This window comes from Engraulis encrasicolus, chromosome 1 (genome assembly GCF_034702125.1).
Source record: "Engraulis encrasicolus isolate BLACKSEA-1 chromosome 1, IST_EnEncr_1.0, whole genome shotgun sequence".
NCBI classification, from domain to species: domain Eukaryota; kingdom Metazoa; phylum Chordata; class Actinopteri; order Clupeiformes; family Engraulidae; genus Engraulis; species Engraulis encrasicolus.
This window is the reverse complement of record NC_085857.1, coordinates 58,276,280-58,299,566: the sequence shown is the minus strand read 5'-3', so window position 1 is coordinate 58,299,566 and position 23,287 is coordinate 58,276,280. Positions and strand designations below refer to the sequence as shown.

The following is a 23,287-nucleotide window of genomic DNA, read 5'->3' as shown; positions in this document are numbered from 1 at the left end:
TAACTAATGAATCAATTTTGCCCATCACTGGAAATAGTTGATAAAGCTGTAGGGTTAGGAAAGGGGTAAGCTGATGGAGAGAATTGGAGTGAAGTTGAACCTGGTGTGGATGTAGCAGCTGGAGATTGTGATGAGGTGGGATGCTGTGTTGAGGGTGGGGTTGAGGATGAAGATGTTAAATGGGTTGTGGTGGGACCCTGTGATGAACCTGGTGTGGCAGCTGGTGTAGTGGATGGAGGTGAAGAAGAACCTGGTGTGGGTGTAGCAGCTGAAGATTGTGTTGAGGGACGCTGTGTTGAGGTAAGACGCTGTGTTGAGCTGGGATGATGTGACAAAGTGGGATGCTGTGACGAGGTGGGATGCTGTGACGAGGTGGAGCGATGTGTTGAGGTGGGACCATGTGTTGAGGATGGAGATTGTGTTGAACCTGTTTTAGGTGTAGCAGCTGGTGTAGTGGATGGAGGTAAAGAGGAACCTGGTGTGGGTGTAGCAGTTGGAGATTGTGATGTGGTGGGATGCTGTGTTGAGACTTTAGGGGAGGGTGGAGATGTTGATATTAAAGAGGTTGGACCTTGGGTTGAGGGACCAGCTGTTGATTTGATGGAGGTTGTACCTTGTGTTGAGGATAGGGTGGTTGACTGGGTGGCCGAGGGTGCAGAGGTTGATTGTATGGTGGTTGGACGTTGTGTTAACGGTGCGACAGTCGATGGTTTGGATGTTGGAGTTTGTGCATCCGTGGACAGGGTGGAGGTGGGACCATGTGTTGGGGATGCAGAAGGTGACTGTGTTGATGTTGCAACCGTTGATTGGATTGGACGTTGTGTTGAGGGTGGATGTGTTAACTTTAAAGAGGTTGGACCTTGAGTTGTGGGTGCTACAGTTGACGGCGTAGATGTTGGAACTTGTGCGCCAGTTGACTGGGAGGAGGTTGGACCTTGTGATGAGTGTGCGACAGTTGATGGTTTGGATGTGGCACCTTGTGATGAGGGTGCGGAGGTTTGACCTGTTGTTAAGGCATGAGAGGTAGGGCCTTGTGATGAGGGTGCTTCAGTCGGCGGTTTGGAGGATGGACCTGGTGCATCAGTTGACTGAGTGGAGGTAGCACCCAGTGTCAAAGGTACAGAAGTTGACTGGATTGGAGTTGAAACTGAAGAGAAAGATGTAACATATGAATGCACATTCTGAATTGATGTTCTGCTGTCAATATGAAAAGGAAATTACAGAGTTTGGTGTAATAAAACAAAATAAAATACCCTAATGAAAACGTTTAAATATAGGACATTTAATAGTGATATCTAGCCTGACAAGCCAGACCTTTAATTTTGAATTATTAAGTATCCACTACAGTGTAGTACCCACTAGTATCTACTAATTTCCTACCTATTTCCACAGTAACTGAGCTGATGTTTAGGCTCACACTGCCACTGTCAATGGCTTCCTGTGTTGTGGAGCTGATATTGGCGACGCTCGGAGTTGAGGACGAAGATGAAGCAGAGGCGCGGAATGTGAGTTCTGTGTCCGCCACAACAGATCCACGACTGACGTGCAGGTATGGACAAACACACAAACACACACACACACACACACACACACACACACATATATATATATATATATATTAGGGGTGGGCATAGATTCATTTTTTAAATCTAGATTAATCTCACTGTAATTATGAAATTAATCTAGATTAATCTATATCAAAATGGCTCATTCAGAATAGGCACGCTAGCGAAATAATGACGAAAAAAACCCTAGGGGGTTTCTTAAGATGGCGCATTAGACCAGAGCTCATCTCTTTTTTCCAAAATGCATCTCATCTTCAAAAAAATGGTTGATATTTGGTCATGAAATCACTGCAATATTTGAAAAGTTTTTCGAATATGTTAGGAAGCATTTACAGTCATAATATACTGACATTTCAAAATGAACAGTGCTATACATTGTAGAGGCAAATACAGATAAAACTATCAAACATTTAGACTATTTAAACAAAATGACCTCAACAATTCAGCATTTCTAATGGCCAGAGAGAGAGAGAGAGAGAGAGAGAGAGAATGAATCTGCCACTGACTGTTAAAAAGGGCAGCGGCTCCTTTAGAGAGGGAGGAGCTGCGCAGCAGATACAGCAAAGTCAGAGCCAGGCTACTAGATTTCTAGAGCTAGTTCTGGACCCTAAAGCACTGGCCCACATCGATTTGGCCTAAACCTGACAGTTGTTCTCTGCTTTAGAATGCCAGTGGAGTTACAACTCCAAATTAATTCAGTTTGCAAAACAAAACAAAAAAGTCAAGCGCGACGACCGCGAGGTTGGCTATATCAAGCGCAACAACCGCAAGCTGTATTACCGTCTGATATGAGTCGCAAATGCGCGATCATAACACAAACATTCAGCGAGAGTAGATATTAACAGTTTCAGTTTGACAATCTTCAAAATGTATATCACACGGGATGTTTTGCAAGTATGACACAGGCAAGATTTCTGGAACAGCACTGTTGTTTGTGTTCCATGCAATGCGTGAGGAAATGTAGGCGGGCTGGTTCACAATAATGTCTGCTTCACCTCAAACAATAACGTCTCTCTAGTCTACCACTTATGAAAAAGCACTAAAACAACACCCACCACGGCAGAGAGATTCATGATTACAGCATGCAAACACTGTTCATATTTAGTAGGTCTGCTGAGCAACAGACGAAGCGACTGGAGGGCAGTCTGAAAGCGTCTGTCAATCGAACGCTATGGTGACGCGCATCTCCAAACCCCAAATCCATATTTTGAGAATAGATTAATGTGCGATATTTTCTTTGTCACGCGATAAGAGTCTCACATTAACGCAGCACGTTAACGCCGATAACGGCCCACCACTAATAAATATATTCATGAGGTCAGGCTTGTGTCCATGAGAACTTGCCCAACACAAGTCAATCTCAAAAAGTGTAGACAGAGGGAAAGTTGCCTGTGTGCTTCCATGTGTCTTCATGTTTGTGTGTTTTCATTGTACGTGTGTATGTACTTGAGGGCTCACCTAAATCCTTTTACTTCCAGGCCTTGGAAATCAGGGTAAGCAGCTCTAAACACAGGCTCCATCTGAAATAACCAAAAATGAAAATTGTTCTTAATCATTAGCCATTGTTGCTTCAGACCGGCCAGGAGCAATACGAATATCGTTTCTGACCTCCCAAAATCTCGAGAACTCCTCTTATCCTGTTGGGAAGCAAATAACCATTAGAAAACCAAGGGAGACGGGTCAAGCATGCTTTTTGGGAAATGTTAAAGGGGTAGTCCGGTGTGAAATGGTTTACGTTGTGTCAGTATGTGATGCTGAGCGCTGACGTTTGCCTCATACCTCGCATCCAAAGGTCCCCTGCATTCCGAAATCCGAGTGGTAGGCGGGACCCCGCGAGCTAGGTGAAATGCAGCTTCTGTTGGGAGGTCGTGGCACCTGTGTTAGCCATGGGGCTAAATCTTTACTTTACACCCATTTACGAGGCTCAAAGTTGCAAAAATGTTGATCCCGTAGTGTCGGGTGGTTGTTGACATGTAAATCCAGGCACTGAGAAGTTTGATAGTGCACCGTTGTTTTAACTACAATTACGTTTTTGAAGGCTGCGCCTCGGAGGACTCTGCCGGGCGCCGCCATCTTTTTTTCTAGTCGCGATACGTCAATAGGTCATGTGATACATCACGTGGTTATTGGACTGCAGTCGGAGACCGTCTAAAAATGACTTCAGCTTCAGCAACAAAATATTACAGTACTTATAGGTTTGGTTTGTTTTTTTATATATACAATGGGTGTTTTGTCGCTGAAGCTGAAGTTTTAGACGGTCTCCGACTGCAGTCCAATAACCACGTGATGTATCACATGACCTATTGACGTATCGCGACTAGAAAAAAAGATGGCGGCGCCCGGCAGAGTCCTCCGAGGCGCAGCCTTCAAAAACGTAATTGTAGTTAAAACAACGGTGCACTATCAAACTTCTCAGTGCCTGGATTTACATGTCAACAACCACCCGACACTACGGGATCAACATTTTTGCAACTTTGAGCCTCGTAAATGGGTGTAAAGTAAAGATTTAGCCCCATGGCTAACACAGGTGCCACGACCTCCCAACAGAAGCTGCATTTCACCTAGCTCGCGGGGTCCCGCCTACCACTCGGATTTCGGAATGCAGGGGACCTTTGGATGCGAGGTATGAGGCAAACGTCAGCGCTCAGCATCACATATTGACACAACGTAAACCATTTCACACCGGACTACCCCTTTAATCTTCATGGTCTTGGTCAGACCAAGTCTCGAAGAGGTTTGTGTCGATGACAATCAAGCTACATAATCATAATGAAAAAATCTCAGTGCACTCAGGATGACTGCAATGGACAAAGGTCCAAGGCTAATACTTAGACACACCCATTAAAGCAGTTTTAAGGAAGAGCTCAGGGAAAGATAGTTCTGATCTGTTGGTGGTTAGGGTAAGATTGAAACTACAGAACTCTGGCAACGCTTTAATCATTTAAACATTGATGTATGAATTCATATCTTTGATGTATTGGATAAATTAACCAGCTTAATTCGAGAATTGAACATCACACTCTGACTCTTTAAAATTGACACACAGTATTCCAGCTAACACATAGTAAGTCTTTTTGATGTTTTATATGATGATATTCAGGATTGAGTAGAATAGATGGAATCCAACAGAACCTACCTGATCCTTGGTTTTCTGGGCGAGGTTTTGAAAGGCAGGTGATGAGGAGTCTGCCAGGTCAGGCGTATACGTTTCCTGCATTGTGAGCGTCAACTTGACTTTAGCTGGAGCAGCAGTGGAGGCAGCAGTCGATCTGGTGGTAACTGGAGCGGCAGTTGAGGCAGCCGTCAATTTGGTCGTAACTGGGGGAGAATAAAAGAATTTGAGAAATATGACTGAGGTACATAAGTTGTAGGGTATTAAACCTATAGATATCTAAAGTGTAAGTGAACTTGACATAATCTGGATCTGGTAGTAACTGGCTGAGGTGAAGGATTTTGAGAAACTTGAAACAGCCATGGCTCATTGCAGTGGTTGTCGGCTTTTGCACCTATTGATATCTATGGAAGTCTAAGTCAACTTGACTTTAACTGGATCTGGTGGTAACTGGCTGAGGATAATGAGTTTGAGAAACATGAAACATGAAATGATGGACAAAATTGACTCATTCATCCAGTACCACATATTCTAAATGACTTAATTTTAGCAGTCCGATTCAGCCAGGTGATTGGCTGGATAAGTTATCACCTGATTGACGTGGACAGATAAAACAAGGTCATTTTAGATTATGTGGCCCAAGATTGTAACTAATGAATCAATTTTGCCCATCACTGGAAATAGTTGATGAAGCTGGAGGGTTAGGAAAGGGGTAAGCTGATGGAGGGAATTGGAGTGAAGTTGAACCTGGTGTGGATGTAGCAGCTGGAGATTGTGATGAGGTGGGACGCTGTGTTGAGGGTGGGGTTGAGGATGAAGATGTTAAATGAGTTGTGGTGGGACCCTGTGATGAACCTGGTGTGGCAGCTGGTGTATTGGATGGAGGTGAAGAGGAACCTGGTGTGGGTGTAGCAGCTGAAGATTGTGTTGAGGTACGCTGTGATGAGGTGAGATGCTGTGTTGAGCTGGGATGATGTGACAAAGTGGGATGCTGTGACGAGGTGGGATGCTGTGACGAGGTGGAGCGATGTGTTGAGGTGGGACCATGTGTTGAGGATGGAGATTGTGTTGAACCTGTTTTAGGTGTAGCAGCTGGTGTAGTGGATGGAGGTGAAGGGGAACCTGGTGTGGGGGGAGCAGTTGGAGATTGTGATGTGGTGGGATGCTGTGTTGAGACTTTAGGGGAGGGTGGAGATGTTGATAATAAAGAGGTTGGACCTTGGGTTGAGGGACCAGCTGTTGATTTGATGGAGATTTGACCTTGTGTTGAGGATAGGGTGGTTGACTGGGTGGCCGAGGGTGCAGAGCTTGATTGTATGGTGGTTGGACGTTGTGTTAACGGTGCGACAGTCGATGGTTTGGATGTTGGACTTTGTGCATCCGTGGACAGGGTGGAGGTAGGACCATGTGTTGGGGATGCAGAAGGTGACTGTGTTGATGTTGCAACCGTTGATTGGATTGGACGTTGTGTTGAGGGTGGATGTGTTAACTTTAAAGAGGTTGGACCTTGAGTTGTGGGTGCTACAGTTGACGGCGTAGATGTTGGAACTTGTGCGCCAGTTGACTGGGAGGAGGTTGGACCTTGTGATGAGGGTGCGACAGTTGACGGTTTGGATGTGGCACCTTGTGATGAGTGTGCAGAAGTTTGACCTGTTGTTAAGGCGTGAGAGGTAGGGCCTTGTGATGAGGGCGCATCAGTTGGCGGTTTGGAGGATGGACCTGGTGCATCAGTTGACTGAGTGGAGGTAGCACCCAGTGTCGAGGGTGCAGAAGTTGACTGGATTGGCGTTGACACTGAAGAGAAAGATGTAAAATATGATACACTATATAAAATAATATACACATTCTGAATTGATGTTCTGCTGTCAATATGGAAAGTAAATTACAGAGTTTGGTATAATAAAACAAAACAAAAAACCCTAAGGAAAACGTTTAAATAAAGGACATTTAATAGTGATATCTAGCCTGACAGGCCAGACCTGTAATTTTGAATTATTAAGTATCCACTAAAGTATAGTACCCACTAGTATCTACTAATTTCCTACCTATTTCCACAGCAACTGAGCTGATGTTTAGGCTCAGACTGCCACTGTCAATGGCTTCCTGTGTTGTGGAGCTGATATTGGCGACGCTCGGAGTTGAGGACGAAGATGAAGCAGAGGCGCGGAATGTGAGTTCTGTGTCCGCCACAACAGATCCACGACTGACGTGCAGGTATGGACAAACACACAAACACACACACACACACACACACACACACACACACACACACACACACACACACACACACACACACACACACACGCACACGCACAAAGAAATACACACACACACACACACACACACATATATATATATATATATATATATATATATATATATATATATATATATATATATATATATATATATATATATATATATATATATATATATATATATACTGTATATTGCATTGATGAGGTCAGGCTTGTGTCCATGAGAATTTATAGAACACCATGTTCTATAGATGTTTTATTGAATCTATCATTTCTTTCAGCTTAGTGTCCTGGTTTGGCAAGCTACCCCTAAAAAATAAAAACTTGCTTAATCAGATTGTGAGGTGGGCCAGTAAACTAATTGGAGCGCCACAACTGTCCGTAGAATATCTTTTCAATGGGCAGCTACAGAGACTAGCTAATTCCATCTTAGAGTACAGATCCCATCCACTATACGGCGAATTCTAGTATCTCCCTTCTGGCCGTAGGTTCAAAATGCCTGTGTGCAAAACTAAAAGGTAGAGGTGTAGTTTCGTCCCCTCAGCTATTAATGCCCTAAACAGGACATGATTTCCATCATCCATCTAGGTATATTTAGCCTATTTATTTATTTATTTATTTATTCATCTTGCTGTTGCTTATCCAACCAGCAGCATTTTGTTTTTGTTTTTGTTTTGTTTTGTCTGTTTGTCAATGTTTTTGTTTTTGTTAGTCTCCTATCTGTTGTTGTTGTCTTGCGTCATTGTCACTGTATTGTGTGGTGTTGTTGCAAGCCTCTACTTTTTTGCCTGCAAACAAATCTACCTTTGGGTACCAATAAAGTTACCTTACTTTACTTACCTTACCTTACTTGCCCAACACAAGTCAATCTCAAAAAGTGTAGACAGAGGGAAAGTTGCCTGTGTGCTGCCATGTGTCTTCATGTGTGTATTTTCATTGTATGTGTGTATGTACTTGAGGGCTCACCTAAATCCTTTTACTTCCAGCCCTTGGAAATCAGGGTAAGCAGCTCTAAACACAGGCTCCATCTGAAATAAACAAAAATGAAAAAGGTTCTTAATCATTAGCCAGTGTTGCTTCAGACCGGCCAGGAGCAATATGAACATTGTTTCTGACCTCCCTCCGAACTCCTCTCACCCTGTTGGGAAGCACACAGCCATTAGCAAATCAAGGGAGGCGGGTCAACCATGCCGTTTGGGAAATATTAATTGTCATGCTCTTGGTCATACCAAGCCTCGAAGAGATTTGAGAGTCGATGATAATCAAGCTACATAATCATAATGGAAAAACTTGCAGTGTGTTCCTCAGATGTCTTAATCTGGGCATCAGTTTATCAGTATGTTTATAATTAACTAGGAAGATGGGTCAAGAACCAGCACCACAAAGTAAATATCAGAATGACTGCAATGGACAAAGGCCTAAGGCTGATACTTAGACACACCCACGAAAGCAGTTTTAAGGAAGAGCTCAGGGAAAGATAGTTCTGATCTCTTGGTGGCTAGGGTAAGATTGAAACTACAGAACTCTGGCAACGCTTTAGTCATTTAAACATCAATGTATGAATTCATATTTTTCATGTGTTGGATAAATGAACAGGCTTAATTCGAGAATTGAACACCACACTCTTTGACTCTTTAAAATGAACACACAGAATTCCAGCTAACACATAGTAAGTCTTTATGCTGTTTTATATAATGATATTCAGGATTGATGGAATCCAACAGAACCTACCTGATCCTTGGTTTTTTGGGCGAGGTTTTGAAAGGCAGGTGTTGAGGAGTCTGCCAGGTCAGGCGTATACGTTTCCTGCATTGTGAGCGTCAACTTGACTTTAGCTGGAGCAGCAGTAGAGGCAGCAGTCGATCTGGTGGTAACTGGAGTGGCAGTGGAGGCAGCCGTCGATTTGGTCGTAACTGGGGGAAGAGAAAAGGATTCGAGAAACATGACTGAGCTACATAAGTTGTAGGGTAACTGGATGAGAAGGATTTTGAAAAACAGGAAACAGACATGGCTCATTGCAGTGGTTGTTGGCTATTACACCTATTGATATCTATGGAAGTCTGAGTCAACTTGACTTTAGCTGGATGTGGTGGTGACTGGCTGAGGAGAATGAGTTTGAGAAACATGAAAAATGAAATGATGGACAAAATGGACTCATTCATCCAGTACCACAAATTCTAAATTACTTAATTTTAGCAGTCCGATTCAGCCAGGTGATTGGCTAGATAAATTATCACCTAATTGACAAGGACAGATAAAACAAGGTCATTTTAGAATATGTGGCCCTTAGGGGTGTCGAGATCTCGCGAGATGTAATTTGATGAGATTGTTCGTGGCTTTCGAAATCGGTCTCGTGAGATTTGTTATCCAGACCAGCAAGCAGCTGGTTAATGATAAAATGTTCCTAATCCTTCAAATTTGGTCGTATTTTCACATAACTTGGTACACATGCTCTATGTAGCACACAAAAGAGATCTATAAAAGGATTTTATTACATCTTTTACCGTTTGGTCGTAACAGCCAATCAAAATCCCCTAAACAGACGCCAAACAGGAAGTGAGGTCATTTCTCAGCAACCCATTATCAGAATGTCTTGGGAATCGTCACACAAATTCTTGGCTATCCCATGACTAGCGCCACCAGCAGGTCACACAACAAATTGCGAGGTATATTTCTGCTTGTAAAAATTAACAATGCATGTCTCTGGCAGCCTGCCTGCTCAGCTCTTTCTGTTGCCATGGTGACTTAGTCAGACATACTGCTTGGCCCCGCATTGCTGCTTTCAGCTATATTTACAAATATTTTAATTGTTTGACAACACTAGCTCTCTGGTTGTGTTAGAAACATGGTTACATTCATGGTGTTAACGGTCAAAATTGACCGCCTACACAAAGAAGGTAATAATACATTGATTGAAAATCTGATTGCCATATTTTTTAATGTTATTCTGCTTTTTTTCTAATCTTGCACTAATTCGTTTTATTAACCCTCTGGAGTCTAGGGCCTCTCAGAGGCTTTCAGGCCGTTTGGAACACCTTTACTATTTTCAAGTATTTCAACTAACTGTAAACATCTATACCAGGGATGGGCAACTGGAGGCCCGGTGGCCGCGTGCGGCCCGGCCCCTAACACAGTGTGGCCCTTAGGCTACATAAAACGTAAATAAATAAATAATGACCAGATTTTTCAAGACACTACTGAATTAATCCATTGTAATTATACTGTTGGCCAATAGAACACACTCCTATTCTTTCTGAATCAAATCAAAACATCGGCAGTCAATGAGCAACCAACTGCATCTCGAGCTATAGTTGCATTCAGATCCCTGGTCATGTGGCCCTCCGATGGTGACAATGAAAAAAATGTGGCCCTCCTTCTCATGACAGTTGCCCATCCCTGATCTATACTAATGTGGCACATACTGTATGGTTGTATTCTGAAAAGCCTAACAAAAAAGAATATAAGAGTAAAGTGAATGTAATATAAATGTATAAAACTTTGGGAGATGTAAATTAATGGTCCGGTCATTTTTGACCGAAACACCATGAATGTAACAAGTTGGTGTATCTTCCACAATTCTTTAGGAATTTCATTATATTTCATTTTGACCATTTGAATAGGTTAGCTGGAGGATATGATGATGTGTCATTTGTGTATGATTTAAGAATGAAGTTTCAAAACGGTCATTTTTGATCGTAACACAACCAGAGGGCTAGTAGAGTTATAACATGTTTCACTTTTATGATCATTATTATCATTAAAATTATTGTAATTTTTCTAATTATTTACATATATAAATTTCGCTTAGTGATTCTTTCGCTTCGCTTATTTTGCTTAGTGATTGTCTTTTATTTGTGTCGTTTTTGAAGGCCTCCTGCACTTGTAGCAAAACAATCAAACACATACATTCGAGAACAAATACTTTGTACATCGGATCTGTGCAATGCAATTTTGCTATGTCCACATCATATAAGGAATAACGGCCGACGAGGTGTCCCGACATCAAGGGAAATAATGGACGAGGCGGAGCGTTCTAACAGCCCGACGGAGCAGCCAAAGGGCTGTTCGCTTTGCCAATTCCATTTTCCCTTGATATCGGGACACCTCGAAGGCAGTTATTCCGCTTATCACCCGGGTTACCAGCATTTATGTATTAATTTATTAATATGTTGATCTAAGGCTTCATGAGAAAGTAGATTAACTACTGCGCTTGGTTCGTTGCTCTGGGCACCACTTCCTAATCTAGTGAGACGTACCTCTATTGGATATGTGTAAGGAAGCGGGTAGAACATTGGGGCGACTTGACAGCCAAATACGATCATAGAACTAACGACTGGGTTTTTGACTTGACAACCAAATGCGATAGAATTAACGACTGGGTATTGACTTGACAACGAAATTGGATGGAACTAACGACTGGATCTTGACCATAGCAACCGCCAGTTTAGAATTAGAAATGGCAGTTCCCCAGAAAGTTATGAAAAGAAGCATCTCAGATGCACGCACGCCGCATGACATCATAGGTGTCCTGTCCTCGGGGAAAAATGGACACCAGCTCAGGCAATCAGAAGACGTTCTGTCTGCTCACCGGGTGATAAATAAACATTCTGAATTGAATTGAATTAAACATTTTGCCATTTCATTTATGATTTATGATTTAATTATTTTGTTTGTTTTTATGCAACATAGCGCAGCAACTTACTTGTGTTGGTTTGTATTGCATCTGTGACAGCTGAGAGGTCTGAGCTGGTCTGTGCTGAGGCTGTAGTGGTTGTTACAGCAGGATGCCCATCACAGGAGAAGCTGCTGTCGCCATCTACCCCGCTGGAGGTGAACTGCACGAAGCCCGGCTGGTCGGAGCCAACATGTGAATTGATCCAGTCCTGGTACTGGGAGACGCGGGCGTAGACCCCGGGGAAGCCAGCCAGAGCACACCCGATCCCAAAGCTCACGATGCCGGACTGGACCCACACAGAGTCCTGCTTGATCACCATTGGCCCACCTGAATCAGCCTGGAAAACAAAAGTCATAGCAGCTCAGAAGGGAATATTCCAGGACCCTAATGTGGCTCTAATGGTAGGCCACTGGGATTCTGGCCCGGGGCCTTTGCCAATTCTTCCCCATCTCTCTCCCACTTATTTCCTGTCTATCTCACACTGTACTATTAAAACTAAAAAGTCATTAAAAGACCACTAATAATGTCTTCTAAAAAATAAGGGGTTCTGTCCATTATCCTAACTCCCGTCCTCCCTTGTGCTTGTGGCCTCAAAAGGTAATTGACGTCAGAAGTTGAATTCAATATGTTGCAAAAGTGCAAATCAAAAGTAATTTTCTCATTTGCAGTCAGGATGTTGAATGGGGATAATGTCCCCCAAAAGAAGTTGTGGGTGGGCTGACAACGGGGAAACTTAATTGTTTTCTCCATGGAGTCAGGGCGTCAGCGAAGTATGAGACAGGTCGAGGACAGGAGTAATAAGGTAATTTACCGAATGTGTTTGTGTGTTTAAATGAGTCAGAGAGAGAAGAGAGCAGGGGAGTGCGTTTGTCTCTGTGGTACCTGGCATGAGTCTTTGCCTCCAGTAAGCAGTCCAGCGCAGATCATGTTGTCTGTGATGCTGATGTTACGGACATTGTAGAGGCAGTTACACTGTCTGTTGCCCAATACAGACACATCCACCTCTTGAAGGATCCCAGGACTGGGCAGGGAGACTATAAAGACACATGAACACACAGTAGACAAGGTGTTAGAGAGAGAGAGAGAGAGAGAGAGAGAGAGAGAGAGAGAGAGAGAGAGAGAGAGAGAGAGAGAGAGAGAGAGAGAATTCAAGGGTCCCAGGACTAGCCAGCGACACCACAAACACACATGGACACACAGTAGACAAGTTCCATTATGTTGAGACAGTTGAAAAGAAAATACTGTCATGGAACAGGTTGTATGTCACACCGTCGGTCCCAGAACCATGGGCTTCAGAGTTGTGACAAGCGGGGTATGGGAACTAGTTGGTTGGTGACATGATTGACGTAGATTACAGTAGTTTTCTCGCCAGCAGCTTTCTGTTCGCTAGAAAGCCAGAGAATCACCACATCACAAGCAAAGATGAAATAAAAAGAAATTACATTTACATTTTACCACACTTTCTCTGTGCTTTGCCTACATCCTGGAACTAGTGGAACAATGCAAGTCAGTGTATGTGTCAATGGCTCCATGAACCATCATTGCTGTGTACAAAATGGAACATGAAGGTCAATAGGATTGTCTGAACTCTAACTTCCATGGTCCTGGTCATGCCTGGTCAGTTGGTTGTGCATTCTGAAGGTGTGAGGGTGAAGTTCCCTTCCAGTAGGCCTCTAATCCCACATTAACCAAAGATTTTCAGTATGGTAACCATATAAACCACATTCTGTTTCACCATTGCAATGACGTGGGATCAATTGCGGTTTTCTAAATAGAAGTGGCTTTCTCATTGAACACTATTCCTTCACCTCCTAGTTTCCTACTTTAGAAAAGAAGTGAGGAACCTTTTTCAAATTATATGGGGGACCAGATAAGATGGCCTCGTGGGCCGTAAATGCCCCCCAGGCCATAGGTTCTCCACCTATGGCTTAGAACCATAACAAACCCTGATGAACAATTCCCTCCTGATCTACGCATCTCTGCTCTTGTCTGAGTATTTCTCACCTCCTGAGGCGATGTCTCCAAATCCAGTGATCCAGCTCATAGTGCCATTGTGGAAGACACTGCCGGTGGCAGCAAGGCAAACGGGCAGGATGTAGTCTGTAAAGGCCACTGAAGAGCTGAGCTGCAGCAGAGCGATGTCGTTGTCAGAGGAGATGTCGTTGTAGTTGGGATGTAGAATGATCTGGTTCACTGTGAAGGTCTGGCTGTTGGTGTTGTTACCCTGAAGGTCTTCCAGTCCCAGACGTACAGTCCAAATGCTGGTATCAGTACTGTAACCATGACAGTGGAACATCAATGTGAATTAGAGTTGAACCATCAATGTGAATTAGAGTTGCTTCCATGACAACGGAACATAGAGAAACAATATAAATGGGAGTCAGAACTGAAGGCCAATCAAATCAGTTACACCTATACAGCTAACCTATACTGTACCTGTCAAAGCAGTGTGCTGCTGAGAGGATCCACTGTTTGCTGATGAGGGATCCGCCACAGAAATGGTCGCCATTGCGATGGAGACTGGCCTGCCATGGCCAACTACCTGCTAGGGCGTCCTGGCCACCCACTATCCTGCTGTTCAGAGGAGGACGGCCACACACTGCAGACCCAAACAGACAGAGAGATAAGGTTATTCATCCTCTTGGTTACGATATTGAACATCTTTGGTACAATTAGTTTAGAACAGTGTTTCCCAAACTATGGTACGCGTACCCCTAGGGGTACACAAGGTGGTGGCAGGGGGTACGCGAGAAGATTTTGAATTTTGAAAAAAAAAAAAAAAATGCTGGAAAAAAAATCAATACCTTTTAATATTCGAATCAGGAATGGGCATTGATGTTTTGGGTATGTCATGGGTATTGGTTACATTGTTTCAGTATCCTATACATCTTAATTTATTTTTCCATGGGGGTTAATCGCAAAATCAGCTGTTTAGGAGAGTCGTGTGCATGGCACATCTCTGTGTTCCATCTCCCGGAGGAAGAGACGAGTCCCTGCGGCAGTCTCTCAGTCTGCATAGTGCAGCATCAAATGAATAACAAAGCATCATCACACTACTTTCTGGAGTTGTTGAAGAGTTTCTGGACTATTTGCTTCAACCCACAAGTACCTGTGATTACGCCAAGAGTAAGATAATAACTTGCTACTTGTTTGGAATTTTGACAAAATGAGCTTTGTCAGATCTGGTTCGTCAGGCATATTGCAGGCTTTGTGTTTATTAGCATGCTTTTAGCATGCTCTTAGCGAACTGCTATGTTCATGCAATGTCATTTTTTAGCCAAGAGAGCAGTCATCGTACCTACTAACACCACCCTAAATAACCGTAATTCGCCGTGAACAAAGTAATTTGTTGAGCTTGGCGCTGTGTGTTCAATTAAGTTTCAATGTAGGCGCAGTCACAGGTCCATCCAATTTCATTCAAATATTAACTTTGGCTACAAAGTTGATATGGCTACCAGCATGGCACATTTTAATCTACATGGACACCTATAAGTACCCTCTCCTTAGTAAGTACTGATGGATCGCTAAACAACTGGTTGAAAACATGTGAATTTAGCAACCTTAATGGGCCATTACATCTCTGGCTGGAAGCCTTTAGTGTCCAACTGGTGTAGCCTACAGAACATGTTGCAACAACTTCAGCTTGATACAGGTCTAAGTGAGGGAATTTAATGGTTAAATTTTTTTTTTGGGGGGGAGGGGGGTACGCGGATGTAGCTGAAATGCTTCAAGGGGTACGTGATGTGAAAAAGTTTGGGAAGCACTGGTTTAGAATGAACAAACCAAGAAGTGGGTCCGAGGTGGTCTGTGCTGAGGCTGGACTGGTCTGTACTGCTGGGCTCATGGTGTGTGCTGCTGCTGTGTCTGTGATGGTATGTGTTGAGCTATTGGTTGTCAGAGCTGAAGCCATGGTGGTTGTGGTGAGAGGTCGGACGCCATCGCTAGTAGTTAGGGATGATGTCGTGTTAGGAACCAGAGTGGTAGTGGTGGTGGTGCTAGCTTCCCCTGCCCCGCTGGAGGTGAACTGCACGAAGCCCGGCTGGTCAGAACCAACGTGGGAGTTGATCCAGTCCTGGTACTGGGAGATGCGGGCATACACTCCGGGCAGGTTGGGCCGAGCACATCCTCTACCAAAGCTCACAATGCCGGACTGGACCCACACAGAGTCCTGTTTGGTCACCATGGGCCCACCAGAATCACCCTGCAAGACACATGTATGGTCATCTAGCTGTTTTTGTTATTTGTGTGTTTCTGTGTGTGTGTGTGTGTGTGTGTGTGTGTGTGTGTGTGTGTGTGTGTGTGTGTGTGTGTGTGTGTGTGTGTGTGTGTGTGTGTGTGTGTGTGTGTGTGTGTGTGTGTGTGTGTGTGTGTGTGTGTGTGCGTGTGTGTGTGTGTGTTCCTGATTAAGTTATAAAGAGGAAGAGATATTGAGTGTGTAGGCGTGGAGGGTATGTAGTAGGCACTTCATGAATTATTATTATTATTATTATTATTATTATTATTATTATTATTATTATTATTATTATTAGTGTTAGTGTTAGTGTTAGTGTTAGTGTTAGTAGTAGTAGAAATACCTGGCAAGAGTCCTTCCCTCCAGTGAGCACACCAGCACAGATCATGGTGTCTGTGATGCTGGAGTAGAGAGTACTGCACTGTGTGTTGGTTATCACAGACACATCAACCTCCTGCAGAGTTCCAGGACTGGGCAGCGACACTGGGGAAACACATAGGGAACATAGTGAGTAATTTGTGTGTGTGTGTGTGTGTGTGTGTGTGTGTGTGTGTGTGTGTGTGTGTGTGTGTGTGTGTGTGTGTGTGTGTGTGTGTGTGTGTGTGTGTGTGTGTGTGTGTGTGTGTGTGTGTGTGTGTGTCTGTGTGTCTGTGTCTGTGTCTGTGTCTGTGTCTGTGTCTGTGTCTGTGTCTGTGTGTCTGTGTCTGTGTGTCTGTGTGTGTTGGTTTTTATCAGGGCTTGAAAGACTCTGTAAGGACTGATACATATTTCAAGTCAATCCAGTCCCGTCCATCCACTTCGTTTGAAGTAAAGTAAATTGATGAAGTTTTTATGCAATATAAACAATTGAGAGGTATTTTTCTCATTCACAATACAAAAGTTGCTCAGCCTAAGCAGCCAGACAACTGGGAAGCTTCCTTGTTTTCTCTATGGGGACAGGGCATCTGCAAAGCACAAGGCCACAAGCAAAAGGATGGGAGGTAATAGTTTGAACAGGAAACAGGAAGGAGTTGGAGATGGTGTGTCTGTTTGTGTATGTGAGTATTGCTTACGTCCTTCATCAATGTTTCCGAACCCAGTGACCCAGCTCAAGGTGCCGTTGCTGAAGACACTGCCGGTGGCAGCCAGGCAGACGGGGCTGATGTAGTCGGTAAAGGCCACTGAGGAGCTGAGCTGCAACAGAGCGATGTCGTTGCCAGTGGAAACACTGGTATAGTCGGGGTGTGGAATGATCTGGTTCACTGTGAAGGTCTGGCTGTTGGAGTTGCTGCCATCAAGGTTCTCCAGTCCCAGACGTATAGTCAGACCAGTGGTGTCAGTGCTGCAGGTATGACAACGGAACATAGAGGAACATCAAGGTCAATTAGAATTGCAACCATGACAATGGAGCATAGAGAAACACCATGACAATGAATCATAGAGAAACACCATGACAATTGAACATGGAGAAACATTAAGGTTCAGAGTTCAGAATCAAAGTTTCAACCATAACAATGAAACACTAATGGTAACAGTTAATGCCAACAGACAACCATGCCGACATGTTCATGCCGAAAATCTGACAATTCGGGAATCTGAAAGTTGTATCACAAAGCGAACTGAAAAATACTGTGTAGTCGCACAGAGCTTTGCAATCTCAGTTCATCACTACGGAAAACGTGCATTGGATTTGTTTTCAGAATCTCAGTCACTACGGAAAACGTGCATTGGATTTGTTTTCAGAAGGCATGGCTTCATCTAGCACTTGTCCGTCCAACAATACATTCCTGTTTTAACCTTTTAAAGAATTAATATCTAGTAGAGTCTGGTAGAGCACTTTGGTTCAGAATGTAATTATTCCAGGAACGGACTCCGAAACTGTTCTGGACAACATGTCTTGTAACGTCGTTGCCAACCAGTTAGCAACTTAGTAGGTTTACTGGGGGAAATTGAATTTCAACCCCGAAAGTTTGGTTAACAATGACACTGGTTAACAATGACACGGTCAGCTGTTCAGTTTGAAAAACGTATGAGAGAAACTCTATGCTGACAAAGCTGACACCATGACAACAACAGAGATGGGGACTTGGAACTTGGACTTGAGTTGCTTTTTTTTTTTTTTACTTGCGACTTGTGCCTGGAGTGCACAATGCACAATGAACAGCAGATGCCTTGATTGACTTGAGTGCCATTCACATCTTGTTATCATTGCTAATATGGAATTGCTATATTATTTAACGAATTAAGAGTTGCTATTTTTTTTACCATTGTCATGGCTGGTTCACCAGTCATGCCCACTTTGCGTAGAGACTTTGCAAGACATCTCAAACAACCAGGCATAAAATAAGGTGACGTAACATGACGTGACGTGATGTGACGTGACGTGACATTACTTGGCATGGCCTGGCCTGGCCTCAGCAGTTTGCTGAGAGGATCCATTAAAAAGGTACACTTTACCTCTCAAAGCATTATCCTGCTGTGAACTCTCCTTACCTGTCGAAGCAGTGTGCTGCCGAGAGGATCCACTGGTTGCTGATTAGGGATCCTCCACAGAAATGGCCGCCATTGCGTTGGAGACTGGCCTGCCATGGCCAACTACCTGCTGGGGCATCCTGGCCACCCACTATCCTGCTGTTCAGAGGAGGACGGCCACACACTATAGACACACACACACACGCACACGCACACGCACACACACACACACACACACACACACACACACACACACACACACACACACACACACACACACACACACATACACACACACACTATATTAAAACAGACACAATCATACTCAACACATAGCATATAAATTCAACCATCTTGATCTTTGCCTTCACACTGTATGTGATATCCCTTGTGAAACAATGATGAACTCAAAGACAGCTTGTTTAAGAATATGAGTGCATACTTAGAGTTACGATATTACATTCTCGCAGAAAATGCTAAAAGTGGGCTTTCTTTTTGAGCCAGAGCTGAGCAGTTTTAGTAAACTAAATGCCCTAGATTGTAACTAATGAATCAATTTTGCCCATCAATAGAAATAGTTGATAAACTGGAAGGTTAGGAAAGGGGTAAGCTGATGGAGGGAATTGGGGTGAAGTTGAACCTAGTGTGGGTGTAGCAGCTGGATATTGTGATGCTGAGGGGTGCTGTGCTGAGGATGGAGATTGTGATGTTGTGAGACTCTGTGTTGAACCTGGAGTGGGTATGGCAGCGGGTGTATTGGACGGAGTTGAAGTTGAACCTGTTGTGGGTGTGGCAGCGGGAGACTGTGATGAGGTGGGACGCTGTGTTGAGGCTGGGGTTGAGGATGAAGAAGTTAATTGCATTGTGTTGGGACCCTGTGATGAAACTGGTGTGGCAGCTGTTATAGTGGATGGAGATGAAGAGGAACCTGGTGAAGGTATAGCAGCTGAAGATTGTGTTGAGGGACGCTGTGTTGAGGGACGCTGTGTTGAGGTGGGATGCTGTGACAAAGTGGGATGCTGTGACGAGGTGGAGCGCTGTGTTGAGGTGGGACCAAGTGTTGAGGATGGAGATTGTGTTGAACCTGTTGTAGGTGTAGCAGCTGGTGTAGTGGATGGAGGTGAAGGGGAACCTGGTGTGGGGGGAGCAGTTGGAGATTGTGTTGAGGGACGCTGTGTTGAGGTGAGACCCTGTGTTGAGGTGGAGGGCTGTGATGAGGTGGGATGCTGTGACGAAGTGGGATGCTGTGTTGAGGTGGGATGCTGTGATGAGGTGGGATGCTGTGACGAAGTGGGATGCTGTGTTGAGGTGGGATGCTGTGATGAGGTGGGATGCTGTGACGAGGTGGAGCTCTGTGTTGAGGTGGAGGGCTGTGTTGAGGTGGGACCATGTGTTGAGGATGGAGATTGTGTTGAGGTGGGACTATGTGTTGAGGATGGAGATTGTGTTGAACCTGTTTTAGGTGTAGCAGCTGGTGTAGTGGATGGAGGTGAAGGGGAACCTTGTGATGAGGGTGCGACAGTTGATGGTTTGGATGTGGTACCGTGTGATGATGGTGCAGAGGTTTGACCTGTTGTTAAGGCGTGAGAGGTAGGGCCTTGTGATGATAGTGCATCAGTTGGCGGTTTGGAAGATGGACCTGGTGCGTCAGTTGACTGAGTAGAGGTGGCACCCAGTGTCGAGGGTGCAGAAGTTGACTGAATTGGAGCGGCTGTTGGGGCGGCCGTAGGAGGAGCGGTAGGAGGTGCTGTTGGGGGGGCAGTTGGAGGTGCTGTTTGCGCCGCTGTAGGAGGAGCAGTAGGAACAGCAGTTGGGCCGGCTGTAGGAGGAGCGGTAGGAGGTGCTGTTGGGGGTGCAGTAGGAGGTGCTGTTGGGGGTGCAGTAGGAGGTGCAGTAGGAGGTGCTGTTGGGGGTGCAGTAGGAGGTGCAGTAGGAGGTGCAGTAGGAGGTGCTGTTGGGCCGGCTGTAGGAGGAGCAGTAGGAGGTGCTGTTGGGGGTGCAGTAGGAGGTGCAGTAGGAGGTGCTGTTGGGGGTGCAGTAGGAGGTGCAGTAGGAGGTGCAGTAGGAGGTGCTGTTGGGGGTGCAGTAGGAGGTGCTGTTGGGGGTGCAGTAGGAGGTGCAGTAGGAGGTGCTGTTGGGGGTGCAGTAGGAGGTGCTGTTGGGGGTGCAGTAGGAGGTGCAGTAGGAGGTGCTGTTGGGGGTGCAGTAGGAGGTGCAGTAGGAGGTGCTGTTGGGGGTGCAGTAGGAGGTGCAGTAGGAGGTGCTGTTGGGGGTGCAGTAGGAGGTGCTGTTGGGCCGGCTGTAGGAGGAGCAGTAGGAACAGCAGTTGGGCCGGCTGTTGGGGGGGCAGTTGGAGTTGGTTTGGGTGGGCTTAAAGTATCACCTGTAGTCTGACGGGCATTGACAGAAGTTGCAGAACTTGGTGGTGTAGATGTTGATGCCACTGCTGTTGATTGACCCCATGTGTCTTCAAGAGAGAATGACAGCAAGACAGAGAGAGGGTGGTGAATGAGGAAGGCAGAGAGAGAGAGAGAGAGAGAGAGAGAGAGAGAGAGAGAGAGAGAGAGAGAGAGAGAGAGAGAGAGAGAGAGAGAGAGAGAGAGAGAGAAGAGAGAGAAGAGAGAGAGAGAGGGAGAGAAATTTTATGTCACTCAATGTTTTTTCTTCATTTCATGTGTTCTTTATTCCAGCTTTTATCATTTCCCTTTTTCTCTTTGCGATTCTTTTTTTTCCTTTTTTTTTCATTTTTTCCATTTCATTTGGTGGTGGTTCTTAACCTTGGGGTGCGGGCACCCCCTGGGGGTGCGCGGAATTTTGTTTCTGTTGAGGTTGTGACCAAAATTCTATTCGCAAACATTATAATTAGGCCAAATCAAAACCAAATTAAAACATGTTTTGGTCCCCATGTGAAGTCATTAAGGTATTGATTAATATCTCAAGCAAGAATCATTGTATTCATGACTAAAATCTTTTTTTTTTAGTGTTTATACGTGTGTAGAAGTTTGGGTTGGGGGTGCGCGACACGTCTTGGGCACAGGTAAGGGGGTACGTTAATTAAAAAAAAAGTTAAGAACCACTGATTTAAAGCACTGGTAAATTAATCCCCCCACCAAACTGGCAACCTTCAGGCTGCAAGTCTGACAGTAGAGTACCATGTTAAGGGTACCCCAGTCATGGAAGATAGCACTGGTTAATTACTCCTTCCACCAACCTGACGGGGCGGGAGTCGAACAGGAAACCTACAGGTTACAAATCTGACGCCCTAACCGCTTACCCATGACTGAAATTACCCATGACTGAAATTGTCAGGTATATTTTTTGCTTTAAGAGTGCTTCGCCTCGCCTTCTTGACTTCTGTTTAAACTCAACTCATTAATTATCATTCCTATCTTAATTACCGGAGGAAAAGACTGGCACTGTACCCACTCACGCACATACTGTTCTGTACACAGTCATGCAAATGCAAATGCAGAAACGCACACACGCACATGCCCCTCCACCAGATCAACCAGTAATGGCAGACGACGTCCCCTATTTTGTTTGTGTGTGTGTGTGTGTGTGTGTGTGTGTGTGTGTGTGTGTGTGTGTGTGTGTGTGTGTGTGTGTGTGTGTGTGTGTGTGTGTGTGTGTGTGTGTGTGTGTGTGTGTGTGTGTGTGTGTGTGTGTGTGTGTGTGTGTGTGTGTGTGTGTAAAGGCAGGTGATGTCCCCTATTGTCTTGATTTGACATGTTGAAGACTTGATGAATGGCATGACATTTAGACTCATTCCTTACCCACACGCAAGCACACACACACGCAAATACTTGCATACTTACAATAAGCCAACACACACACACACGTTCACACAACCAACTGCACCAGATCAACTTGAAATATTAGAATTGGTATCTTACTGTCATACAAATTCACACACACACACACACACACACACACACACACACACACACACACACACACACACACACACACACACACACACACACACACACACACACACAACCACACACACACACACACACACACACACACACACACACACACACACACACACACACACACACACACACACACACACACCGGGTGACTAATTGGCTGAATGATTACCTGGGTGCATTGGACAGGTGAAACCAGGTCACTTGCACCATGCTATAAATAATTTCACCAGTTTCCCTTGATCGTCTCAACACAGAAGTGACTTTAACATAATGGCAATAAACATCTTGTTAACGTGACTACTGCGTTTGACATTGCTCTGCCCAGGGCCGATTCTAGCATCTAGTCTTTAGTGGTGTTTAGTCCCCATGCTCAAAATTTGAGAAGTTGTAAAAAAATAGCCTTCAATTTTAAATAATAGCGCACCCACTTACTGGTGCATTGGTAACCCTTGTATAGGATTGGTGACATAATGCAATGTTTTAAAAGGGTGCAGAGCTATTGAAGGGAAGATGCCCGGTTCATTAACAGTGGTGCCGGAGCACCACTAAAAATAGCCTAAACTCGCCCCTGGCTTTGCCCATTGTGTTCCCACGCTGCTCTGCCAGGACTGATGATTGAAGAGACAGTCTACCTTTGTAATATAAGTATGTACAGAATGGGGCGTCTGCCTTTTGTAATAGGCCTATAAGTACATATAGAATGTTTGCTTTGAAGCCCCATAATCCTCGCCTCTTCCAGTAAAGTGTTGTAAAAGTTATTGAAAAGTTTGTCTACCATTGTACTACATTAAGACTAACAATATTGTACTATGACATAACAACCTTTAGAGTTAAGGTCTAGAGTTAGTGCTATACAGTACAACACAAAAAATACAATACAATACAATACAATACAATACAATACAACATGTATTTATGTAGCACATTATCACAACTATGAAATTGAATTCAAAGCGCTTTCAAAATACACATAGTGTACACACACATTTCCACATTCACACACCAGCTCTGGAGGCTGCCACCCGGTGCCAACTATCCGGGGTTCACGTGAGAAAGTGCA

The 23,287-nt window shown here is 44.4% G+C and overlaps 1 protein-coding gene across 1 annotated transcript in view; it reads right to left on the bottom strand.

Moving 5' to 3' along the window:
• Nucleotides 1–23,287, bottom strand: part of LOC134458696 (mucin-19-like) — a 77,330-nt gene that overhangs the window by 50,752 nt on the left and 3,291 nt on the right. The window contains exons 2-18 of the mRNA XM_063211127.1: nt 19,836–20,759; nt 18,314–18,476; nt 16,894–17,162; nt 16,185–16,324; nt 15,397–15,811; nt 14,047–14,221; nt 13,615–13,883; nt 12,493–12,644; nt 11,638–11,947; nt 8,667–8,848; nt 7,902–7,963; nt 6,723–6,880; nt 5,896–6,471; nt 4,702–4,883; nt 3,024–3,085; nt 1,381–1,538; nt 572–1,147 (exon numbers count right to left, since the gene is read on the bottom strand). Coding sequence (XP_063067197.1) covers nt 572–1,147; nt 1,381–1,538; nt 3,024–3,085; nt 4,702–4,883; nt 5,896–6,471; nt 6,723–6,880; nt 7,902–7,963; nt 8,667–8,848; nt 11,638–11,947; nt 12,493–12,644; nt 13,615–13,883; nt 14,047–14,221; nt 15,397–15,811; nt 16,185–16,324; nt 16,894–17,162; nt 18,314–18,476; nt 19,836–20,759 — 4,773 coding nt within the window. The remainder of the gene's footprint in view (nt 1–571; nt 1,148–1,380; nt 1,539–3,023; nt 3,086–4,701; nt 4,884–5,895; nt 6,472–6,722; nt 6,881–7,901; nt 7,964–8,666; nt 8,849–11,637; nt 11,948–12,492; nt 12,645–13,614; nt 13,884–14,046; nt 14,222–15,396; nt 15,812–16,184; nt 16,325–16,893; nt 17,163–18,313; nt 18,477–19,835; nt 20,760–23,287) is intronic.